The 12,491-nt window shown below is 34.4% G+C and overlaps 1 protein-coding gene across 5 annotated transcripts in view; it reads right to left on the reverse strand.

The window, feature by feature from the left end:
- Positions 1-12,491, reverse strand: part of LOC101097721 (A disintegrin and metallopeptidase domain 3) — a 149,596-nt gene that overhangs the window by 83,961 nt on the left and 53,144 nt on the right. For all 5 annotated transcript variants that reach the window (XM_011281509.4, XM_011281510.4, XM_019828530.2 and 2 more), the window contains 4 exons: positions 9,814-9,885; positions 9,411-9,577; positions 7,740-7,821; positions 5,678-5,814 (listed from right to left, as the gene is read on the reverse strand). In XM_011281509.4, the coding sequence (XP_011279811.1) occupies positions 5,678-5,814; positions 7,740-7,821; positions 9,411-9,577; positions 9,814-9,885 (458 nt within the window). The remainder of the gene's footprint in view (positions 1-5,677; positions 5,815-7,739; positions 7,822-9,410; positions 9,578-9,813; positions 9,886-12,491) is intronic.

Here is a 12,491-nt window from a genome sequence, read left to right on the forward strand (position 1 = left end):
GATCTTTTCCCTCTTTGGTTAAGTTTATTCTAAGTTATCTTAGGATTTTTGGTGCAGTTGTAAATGGGATCGATTGCTTGATTTCTCTTCCTGCTACTTTATTACTGGTGTATAGAAATGCAACAGATTTCTCTATGTTGATTTTGTATCCTGCCACTTATTCAATTCATTTATCAGTTCTGGCAATTTTTGGTGAAGTCTTTTGTGTTTTCCATACAGATTATCATGCCATCTGTAAATAGTGAAAGTTGGACTTCTTCCTTGCCTTTTATTATGTTTTGTTGTCTGATTGCTGAGGCTAGGACTTCCAGTACTATGTTAAATAACAATGGTGAGAGTGAACATCCCCATCTTGTTTCTGACCTTACAGGAAAAGCTCTCAGGTTTCCCTTAATGAGGATATTAGCAATGGGTTTTTCATATATGGTCATATGTTTCTTATCCTATCTTTTATTAATATGGTGTATCATGTTGACTGATTTGCAAGTATGAACCACCCTTGTAGCCCAGGAATAAATCCCACTTGATCATGGTGAATGATTCTTTTAATGTACTATCATTCAGTTTGCTAGTACCTTATGAGAATTTTTTTTATCCATTTCATTTCAATATTGGCCTGTAAATCTCCTTTATACTGGAGTCTTTTGTCAGGTTTTTGATTCAAGTTAATGCTGGCCTGCTGAAATGAGTTTGTAAATTTTCCTTTGTTTTTTTTATATCTTGGAATGGTTTGAGAGAGTAGGTATTAATCTTCTTTAGATGTCTGATAGAATTTACCTGTGAAGCCATCTGGTCCTGGACTTTTGTTTGCCCTGAGATTTTTGAATACTGATTCCATTTCTTTGCTGCTAATCATGTCAAGTTTTCTATTTCTTCCTGTTTCAGTTGTAGTTTATATGTTTCTAAAAGTTTATACATTTCTTCCAGGTTGTCCAATTTGTTGGCATATAATTTTTCATAATATTCTTTTATAAATTTGTTTCTCTGTGGTCTTGGCTGTTATTTCTACTCTCTCATTTGTGATTCTATTTATTTGAGTCTTTTCTTCTTGATAAGTCTGGCTAGGGGGTTATCAATTTTTTAAATTATTTCAAGGAACCAGCTCCTGATTTCATCATCTGTTCTATTTTTTTTAGGTTTCTGTATCATTTATGTCTGTTCTAATCGTTACTGTTTTCTCCCTTCTGCTGGCTTTAGGCTTAATTTGTTATTTTTTCTTTAGCTCCTTTAAGTATAAGGATAAGATTTGAGATTATTACTTGAGATTTTTCTTACTTCCAGAGGTAGGACTGCATTGCCATATACTTCCCTCTTAGGACCACTGGTGCTACATCTAAAATTTTTTGGACTGTTGTGTTTTCATTTTCATTGTTTCCATGTATTTTTTAATTTGTTCTTTGATTTCCTGGTTGACTCAATCATTCTTTAGTAAGATGTTCTTTAACCTTCATGTATTTGTAGTCTTTCCAAATTTTTTATTATGGTTGACTTCAAGTTTCATAGCATGGTGATCAGAAAATATGCATGGTATGATGTCATTCTTTTAATATTTGTTAAGCCTGATTTGTGACTTAGTATGTTATCTATTCCAGAGAATGTCCCATGTGGACTCAAAAAGAATGTGTATTCTGCTGCTTTGGGATGAAATATTCTGAATATATCTGTTAAGTCCATCTAGCCCACTGTGTCATTCAAAGCCATTGTTTCTCTGTTAATTTTCTGCTTAGATGATCTGCCCATCAGTATAAGTGGAGTGTTAAATTCCCCTACTATTATTGTATTATTATCAATGGATTCATCTATGTTTGCTATTTTTATTGATTGAGTGCTTTCATGTTGGGAGCATGAGATTTACTATTTACTATTATTAGACCTTGTTGGGTAGTTCCCTTTATTATGATATAATGCCCTTGTTCATCCCTTGTTACAGTCTTTGATTTAAAATGTAGTTTGTCTGATATTGCTACTCCAGCTTTCTTTTGACTTCCATTTGCATGACAAATGGTTTTCTAGCCATTCACTTTATCTGCAGGTGTCCTTAGGTCCAAAATGAGTCTCTTGCAGACAGCATATAGATGGATCTTGTTTTTTATCCAGTCTGATACCTTATGTTTTGTGATTATAGCATTTAGTCCATTCACATTCAGAGTAATTATTGAAAAAGATATATTTAGTGCCTTTTTATTACTTGTTTTGTCATTAGTTCTGGAGATTTTCTCTGTTCCTTTCCAGTCTTTGTCCCTTTTTGTCTTTCCTTCCCACTCAAAGAGTCCCATTTGATATTTCTTGCAGGGCTGGATGAGTGGTCACAAGTCCTTTAGTTTTTTGTTTGTCTGGGAAACTCTTTATTCTGAATTATAGCCTTGATGGATGGAGTATTCTTGGCTACAGGTTTTTCTCATTCAGCTCATTAAATATATCATGACACTCCCTTCTAGTTTGCCATGTTTCTGAGGAGAGATCTGCAGCTAGAGTTATGTGTCTTCCATTGTAAGTTAGGGACTTCTTTTGCCTTGCTGCTTTTAGGATGTCTTCTTTATCACTATATTTTGCAAATTTAACTACAATATGTCTTGGTGTTAGCCTGCTTTTGTTGATTTTGATGGGAGTTCTCTGTACCTCCTGGATTTGGATTCCAGATTAGGGAAGTTTCCTTCCCCAGATTAGGAAAGTTTTCAGCTTTTATTTCCTCAAATAAGCCTTCTCCTTCTTGTTCAGCTTCATTCTTTTCCATTATTTTATATTCTGTATCACTTACTCATTCCTCTACTTTGTCCATCCTTGTAGTCATTACATCCAATCTGTTTTAAATTTCAGTTATTCCATTTTTTATTTCTGATTTTTTAAAATTCTTTTCTCTCTGTGGTAAGGGCTTCCCTGATATCATCCATTCTTTTCTCAAGCCCAGCGAGTATGCTTATAATTGATGCTTTAAATTCTCCATCAAGCATATTATAGATAGATAGATAGATAGATAGATAGATAATTTCTCTTAGATCTCTGGCTATAACCTTTCTTGTTCTATCTTTTGGGATGAATTCCTCTGTCTTGTTATTTTGTCTAAGTCTCTTCTTCTGTGTGTTAGAGAAACCTGTTATGCTTCCTGCTCCTGAGAGTAATGGCTTTATGAAGAAAAGGTCATATAGTGCCCAAGAGCTGACATTCAGGGAATGTCTCTGGTGTGTTCTGTGTGCACTGTGCTGCTGTGTTTTGGTTGCTCTATCCTTCAGGCCAATCCACTGCAAAAGGTTTCCTAGCCTATAGTGGGGAGTGTTTGGACCCTGACCAGACTGGTGAGTTTTAACTAAGTGTGCTCTAGTCAGCTTGTTAAATGAGACTTGAGGCTACTTCCACTAGAACTGAAGCCTTGTAAAACTGTGTTTGGGAGATGTGGTGCATGCAGGTGTTTCTGCTGGTGTTCTGGGGAAGGGGCCTGCTGCACTGGTTCTTAGGCACCCTTGCCTGAGAAAAGCAGTAGCAGCAGAGCACAGGAGGGTGGGACTTGCAGGTTAGGCAGCCAGTATTGGAGCTGTGCTGTTTATTGAAGCTGGTGAGAGACAGAAGAGGGAAATGGCACCAGCCAGCTACTCTGTCCTCAGAGAGGGGTCTCCATGCTGCTGCTCTCAGGGAAGGACTCTCGGAAGAGTGAATAATTTCCCCTTCTATGTCCCAGGCATTTTTCAGGTTGCTGTCTTCACACTGTCTCTGGGTTGCTTGCTTGGCTGGAGCCACACAGTGCAGCTCTATCCCAGCCAAGCTGCTGACTTTTAAAACTCCAAACTTTAGGGGTGTGCTATGGTGGGAGACTGTGCTGGTCTTCTGGGGGAAGGTCTGGCTATGTTGGGATGGATGCAGATTTACCGTGAATGGCAGTCACACGAGAGCACAGGGACATTAGATTTGAAGCAAGCAGCCTAAACGGCCAGTGTCCATTCAGGTTACCCCCCTCCCCAGCAAGTGTCTCTGCGTTTATGCTGAGGGACAGGTGAGGGAAATGGCACCAACCAACTCTTGTGTCCCTGGAGAGGCACCTCTGTGAATGCCACCTCTCACAGATGTGTTCCAAGAAGAGGGAACAGTCTCTCCTCTGTGCACCTTTAGGTGATCCTCATATCCAGTTATTTGGAGAGAAATACCTTGTGGTATTTTTGGTGCATTTCAATTTGGGAAACTTGTGCTTTTATTTTTTTGTTTATTTTCCAAGTTTCACTCTGTATTTTTGAGAGAATAAAATACCATTTTGTGGGAGGCTAAAATACCATGCTGATACTTTTACCATCCTCTCCCTTATTCTTACAACATATTCTTCCCTAGGTAAAACTCCATTCCATTTTGGTTCTTGTTCTAATATTTTCTTCTTTCCTTTCTCACTACATATCACTGGTTTTCCTCAATTACTCAGCCTGTAAATACGAAAGGACACAAAGCTAAATCTTAAGGCACCTCTCTCTTATCACTCTTTCACCTTCTTTCAAAATATTCAGTTCATGGTTTTAACTTCCATCAATAAATTGATGGCTCACACATTTCAAATTCCTTGTCCTCTGAGATCAGAACCTGTATAACTGTGTATTTAACTCTGATGACTCAGAATCCCCAAATTAACATAAACTGCCCTTAAGACTTCTCTTTCCCTAAATAATTGCCTTTTTCAATATCTGTTAATAATTGTGATATTTAAAAGCCTACAAATAATTCTTCACATCTTTTTCCCTCTCAATCTTCATATATTGTATTCATGAGAATCATCTCCAAAATATTACTATATGGTTGTTCCCTCTGATATATTTTATATTCATGTTAAGGTAATTTTACTATCCATACTGCATAAATCAACTTAAAATGTGTTTTGTTAACATTTATGATAAAACTCCAACTCTTGCATTATGATTACATAATCAGGCTCTTTCATACATTCCTGAATCACCGCCTGACTTCTTTCCCTGACTTGTTATGCTTTAGTCTCATTGCCTTTTACTTTCTTTCCCCAAGGGCTAAAACATTCTTCCTTATAGTCCCAGCCATTTTCTTTTTCATTTTTATCCTTCCCCCAATTTCCTTATTCTAGTCTTTTGAGCTTTTCAATCTACTTGCTATTCGAATATCACTTCATTTGCTGGCCCTGAAAAGTTTTCAACAAGCTCCTTACATGACCAGATTAATTTCCCTCATAACTGTTTCCTCAGGAAAACTTTCCTTTATCAGAAGGTTTCTTCTTCAAATGTATTCCCTATTTATTTCCTTCTTGGCATAAGCTTAGTTTATTCTTTGTTTATTCTTGTGCCTAATTTTTAATTTTTAGACCCTGATAGACTAAGATATTTAGGACATATCTATCTTGTTAACCATTTGTAAGACTAATACAATCCCTGCAACACAGTGATTACTGTGATGATTATTACATAATATTGTTAGTTGAATGAATTTCACCTCAAGAGTGTGGTAAACCCCCAGAAAGTAATCATCAACATTCACTTTCTGTGTAACATTGAATGTAGAAATATTAAGCACATTTTCCACAATATGAAATACTCCACTTTAAATAAGTTTAAACAAGCACCTTATGTATTTAATAAAAATATTCTTACTCAAGTTGTATTGCAAGAGATTATACATCAGTGACTACTACAAACAATTCCCAAAAGAAGACACAGATTTGATAAAAATAAAATCTTACATTGCTTCAGGATTCATTATGCATGTAGTTCCTGGGCAGTAACAATTGTAGGTCTCATCGTATGTTAATCCCAGATTAATTCCAAGCAACTGTGCCATAACAACTGAAAATGCATCTAAAGTTATCATCTGTGGATACTAAATGCAAAACAAAACAAAACAAAACAAAACAGAATTGTTTTTTCTGTTTCTTGACAGGAGTCATTTTTTTTTTACCCCCTTGATCTTTTCTTTTTGGCCATATAACCTAAATTCAAATACAAATTTAAGAAACTACTGTGCCAAATATCACTATTTTCTTAAGACTATGGAAAATTAGAAAAAAAAATAGGCAATTTTTTTTTTCTTTTTGGGTTGTAGTATGTTTAATCCAAATAGCACTGATATATAACAAAATAAGATTAATGCTACCATATGGTTTTATTACATATTATATTTCAATAAGCTTTAACAAAATTTTAGAAGAGAATGCATTGTTTCAGTAACTATATTACTTTTCAATGAACACTTAGAAAAATAAACAGATTCTTAAGGGTTGAATTTTCAATCAGTTTTGACTTCAGAAATATTTTTGGGAGAGAGCCAAATTATTTTTTTTTAAAGACAGAATACAATGACAACTTGCAGGTAGCATTTTTGTCTTCAAAAAAACACTTGGAAAGTAATGATGTCACCAAGACACAACCCCCAGCAACCTGTAATCTTTTTACCATCTCCAATTTTTCCTTTTTCAGAATACACAGGATGTAGCCTTTTCAGATTGGCTTCTCTCACTAGCCACTACGCATTTTTCTCCATGTCTTCATGGCTTGATGGCTCATTTTTAAAAATTGGAATAAAAAATTCCTTTATATCAATTTACTCCAGTTGGTTTATCCATTCATGTATTAAAGGATATCGTGGTTGCTTCCAATTTTTAGCAATTATGAATAAAGCTACTATAAACATTCATATGCAGGTTTTCATGTGAACATAAGTATTCAAGTCATTTGGGAAATGCCAAAGAGGACAGCTGCTGGATTATATGGTAAAAAAAAAAAATAGACTAAGCACTTGAATAGACATTTCTCCAGAGATAATATGCAAAAAGCAAAAAGCATATGAAAATATGCTCATATCACTAGTAATCATAGAAGTGCAAATCAAAACCACAATGAAATATCACTTCATACCAGTTAGGATAGCTGCTATTAAAAAACAAGAACAAAAACAAGATAATATGTTGATAAAGATGTGATTAATATAAAATGTGAACTGTTGGTAGAATTATAAACTGTTTCAATCATCCTAGAAATAAGTGTGATGGTTCCTCATGATATTAAAAGTAGACCTACTATATGATGTAGCAAATACCTACTTCTGGGTATATATCCAAAATAATTAAAATCAATATATTGATGAGCTATCTGCACTCCCCTATTCATGCAGCATTACTCACAGTAGCCAAGGTATGGAAATAACCTAAGTGTCCATTGACAGATAAATGTATAAAAAATGTCATATATATGTATTTGTATGAATATTATTCAGCCATAAAAAGAAAGAAACCCTGCCATTTGCAACAACATAGATGAACTTGGATGAAATTATGCAAAGTGAAATAAGCCAGACACAAAAAGACAAATATTATATGATCTCTCTTATATGTGGAATCTAAAAATGTCATACTCACAGAAACAGAATAGAATGGTGGATTCTGGGGGCTAGATTGGAAATAGGAAGTGGAAAATAGGACCATGTTGGTCAAAAAGTACAAATATTTATTTAAGTAAGATGAAAAGTTTTGGAGATCTGTTTTACAACAATGTGAACTTACCTTAGTACTACTGAATTGTACACTTAAAACTAGCAACAATGGTAGTTTTATGGTATGTGTATTTTACCACAATAGCAAAAGACTTTAAAAATTATAACATTTGAGTTTCAAATCTAACAAAGAAAGCATTTTATAAAAATTTGTCAAAACAGCATGGTAGAAAACTATACATATTTTGTTTCTTGAAGTAGATATTAACTTTTAATACATGAGATAATTACTGAATACATGGGAATAAAATGCATACCAGAGCAATTCCTGCAGCAAACTTTGGATTACATGCCATTCCATGATATGTTGCTCCCACATAATGAAGATGGTTCCTATAACTATAATAAATAATACATTTTCATATAATAAACTTTTTCTTCTGAATAAATGCATTTTAAATTATTACTGACTTAATGACTTTTAAGAATTAAATTTCTCAATAAAGCTTTGTTTAAAAAAAATTTTTTTAATGTTTACTTATTTTTAAGAGAGAGAGAGAGAGAGAGAGAGAGAAACAGAGTCTGAATGGAGGAGAGGCAGAGAGAGAGAGGGAGACACAGAATCTGAAGCAGGCTCCAGGCTTCAAGCAGGCTCCAGACTTCAGCACAGAGCCTGATGCAAGGCTCGAACTCACCCATCATGAGATCATGACCTGAGCGGAAATCAGACACTTAACCTACTGAGCTACCCAGGTGTCCCTAAAGCTATGTTTCCTACAGTTCCTATGGTTCTTATGGTTCCTACAGTTCCTACACAGTTCCTACAAAGTTAAGTTCTAAAGTCTACTTTAACATTATATGGTATACAGCTCAAAACCCAGCAGTGCCTAATCCTTCCAAAACATTAATTATCACTGTTGCCATCACTGGATGGATATAGTCCTAAGACGTACAAGCCAAGATAGCTTACTTCCATGATTTGCACATAGTGAACCCTTACAGTATCTAAAAAATGTTGGAATGGAGGACAGGGAGACAAGGAGACAGAATATGCAGTGGACTCATTAAGAAAAAAATGATTGGGCACCTGGGTGGCTCAGTCGGTTAAGCTTCTGACTTTGGCTCAGGTCATGATCTCACAGTTGGTGGATTCAAGCCCCACATTGGGGTCTGTGCTGACAGCTCAGAGCCTGGAGCCTGCTTCGAATTCTCTGTCTTGCTCTCTCTCTCTACCCCTCCCCTGCTTGTGCTCTCTCTCTTTCTCTCTCTATCAAAAATAAACATTAAAAAAATTATTTTAAAGAAAAAAGAAAAAAAGAGATAGAATGTAGAAAGTGTCCTTATACATTTCAATCCTTAGTTATTATAGCTCCTGAGTCTCCAAACCTGCCCTTAAATTCCACAGGAAACATCGATAGATTTATAAATCTATTGCATATTATTCAGATGTTCAGAACTGTTTTTATTATTTGCATCTAAATAATCAAATAATTAAAACAAAAAAACATATATACTCTTGAAAGAAATAGTGCAAGTAGTTAAATAGCTACTCCTTTGGTCAGTATAGATATACCAGATGGTAACCACATTACTATTTTGATATATTATTTTAACCAGCATTATATGCAACTATTGCATTCTGTTAACTAATGTACTTTGTATTTAAAGTTAAAATACTGGTTTCAATTATTTACCTCTGAAAAAATCTTTAAAATCATTGAGTCCCCATGCTTATCTCAAGGTTTTCTGAATTTTCAAGTTTATTACATTTCCACAGATAAACAGTCTACTCTAATAATGGCTTACTATGACTTAGTGTCTTACATTGTCTTCAGATTTTTATATTTTTCTTTTTGTCAATATGGTATATATACAATCTTTTTTGAGGTGTCTTGTCATAAATGCATAACATATTTTGTATATAATATTGATAGCTAAGATATTAAATAATTTGATAAACCCTATATCAATGAAAATAAGATACTTACATTAATAAGTATGCCATATCATGGGATCTCTGAAACAAAAATTGTTCTTTCCATGACACAAATCTTTGTAGTACTTCATTAGCATCCCCACTAAGTGAAATCTTATTTTGATCAGACCAGAGCTCCAAAGAAGTTAGCATAACTGTCACTTTAAGCTGGGAAAATATCTGAAAACAGAAGATACATAATATACAGTTTTAGGTTATCATAAATATAACATTACATCTCTATACATAATGCTAATATATATTCAATTTACACTTTTTTGGAGATGAAATCCATTGGTGGATGAAACTAGTTGGTAGGACTATACTTTCAAAAAACCTAGAAATGCTACATATACAAACAATATTACTGCATTAATATGGAATGTTTCTTATTTAAATGAAACATGAATACTTACAGTGTTGATTACACCAACGATATGGACAACTTTCTCAGTTGCAGCTGCTACTTCAGAGCCCATTAAATCAAACTGAAATACAAATTTTGTTTCTTAATCACTAATGAAAATTACTAAACTAACACATTTTAAATGGATACAAAATGTTAAAATAATGCAATGCTCAAGTGAAAGGGAAAAATAGAATTATTATCAAGTGCTTCATAAGTTTTAGGCATAAACCTAGGGACTTTACATATTAGTCAATAACCTTAAAGTAAGAAGATTGTGATTACCTCTTACATATACAGAAAATAGTCAAAAGGATAAGAAGCAGAACTCTTACATATACAGAATGTAAGAGAATGTAACCTTAAAGTAAGAAGATTGTGATCGTCTCTTACATATACAGAAAATAGTCAAAAGGATAAGAAGCGGAACTCAAGTCTCCAACTAACTAAACTACTGTCTTTTTTTTTCTGCTATAGTATGCTGCCATCATCTGCCTTCATCCAAATAAGATGACATGACTATATATCCTGGATAAGGAGTGTACTTTCTAAACACAGAGCTCTGAGGGCCATAATAGTGAATAATTTCAAGAATATGTCCATTCAAAGAAACAGAAATCATATTTTCTCTAAATATTTCTAATTATGTGTGCACACATTTGTAGGTGTTAGCTGAAAACATAAAATTGGCAACTTGGTATCTTCAATAATTTCCAACAAATCTATAGAAGACTACTAACAGAAAATCAAATGTGATGGATAGAGTTCTCTGATATGGCCAAAAGATGTTATCCTCATAGGTCTTTAAAGACTATTTATGGGGCGCCTGAGTGTCTCAGTTGGTTAAGTGCCTGACTTTGGCTCAGGTCATGATCTCATGGCCCTTGAGTTTGAGCCCTGCTTCGGGCTTTGTGCTGACAGCTCAGAGCCTGGAGCCTGCTTTGGATTCTGTGTCTCCCTCTCTCTATGCCCTTCCCCTGCTTGTGCTCTGTCTCTCTCCCTCTCTCTGTCTCAAAAATAAATATCATTAAAAATTTTTTTAATAAAATAAATATTATTTATACTTTGCTATTTCTCTGTCTATAACCTTTCACAATAAATGATACTGTATATTTACACAGTGCAGCATGGGTGGTATGAGTGAAGGTGACTGATCCTTTGCATAACTGAAAATATGTAAAGCAAGACAAAGGAAATAAAAAATATGAGTATGGAAATAAAACCATGTATGTCAATAATCACAAATTATCAACAGACCAAATAGTAGGCAAATGACAGAGACTATTAAAATCTACTATGTGCAAATTAAAATAAAAACCTCTAAATTATAAGTACATAGAGATATTAAGAGTCAAAGCATGAAAATATATACAAGTAAAATAATAGACAAAAAGCGTATGTTATATGATAGTTATATTACTTAATATAACAGTTACATTAATATGAAAAAACAAAGCAAAAAATGGACATAATAATTATTACAATGCATTGATAAAAATATTCAATTATCAAGAAACATGAAAGCATTTTAAATTTGACTATAACTAATAGCATAGCAACAAAATGTATAAAATAAAATTTAACAAAATTATAAATAGAAATTGACTATCATAGGAATTTTTACATAGTTCTCTTAATCATTCATAGATCAAGCAGACAAATTAACAGTAAACACAAGAGTTTGCAAAGGCAGAGATTATCTGAGCAGAGAAAAAAAAAGACCTATCAATATTCTGTTTACAAAGCTATACTTCAAAATTTAAGACAGATAAACCAAACATAAATGAAGAAATACTAATCATAGCATATTTTAAGGAACTCTTGGAATTTTTTGTAGTTGTTTTGGGGTTTCTTTGTTTTGTTTTGCATGTCATTTGCATTGAAAATGCCTTCTGTTCTTATTGGAATAGTAAGAGTATCCAGCTAAATGGAGAAAGAAAAAAAAGGCTATTTAGATTTAATTAGCAGCCCTTGGGGGCACTATGCTTAACTCCTCCTTTGGAAAAAGCTAGATAAATATCAGATCATTCTGAACACCCAAGAAATATATCTGAGGACCTTCAGAACAAACTGCCTGACTAGGGAGAGAAGAGGCCGTATTGTGTAAGGTAGGAGGTGCAGAGATGTGATTTGGCTGGTGGGGGGGGGGGTCAGAATCATGGGTGCTGCAGAGGGGAAGGATCCCTGATTTCAGAGAGAGAGAGAGGAGAGAAAGAGAGAGAGACAGGCAGACACACAGAGACAGAGAGAGACAGAGAGAGACAGAGAGAGAGAGCTCTAGTGGAAATAGGATCAGGCCTCTTTTCAATACAGCTTTTAAAACTCGCCACACTCTGAACAAGGTCCAAACACTCCCCACTGCAGGCAAGGAAAAGCTCTGCCAAGAAATGAACAGAAGGAAAGGGCAACCAAACACAGCAGCAAAGTGCACACATTATATGCCAGAAACACTTCCTGAGGCATCAGGCCCTGGACAGTAAATGACCTCTTCTTAATAAAGTGATTACTTCCAGGAGCAGGAAACATAAGAGGCTTTCCTAACACACAGGATAAGACAGACCTAGACAAAATGCCAAGATGGAGGAATACTTCCCAAAAGAAAGAACAAGAAAAGGTCATTATCAGGGATCTAATTGAAACAGATATAAATAATATGTCTGACTCAGAATTTAAAAACAACAGTCATAA

Source organism: Felis catus, chromosome B1 (genome assembly GCF_018350175.1).
Source record: "Felis catus isolate Fca126 chromosome B1, F.catus_Fca126_mat1.0, whole genome shotgun sequence".
Classification (NCBI taxonomy): domain Eukaryota; kingdom Metazoa; phylum Chordata; class Mammalia; order Carnivora; family Felidae; genus Felis; species Felis catus.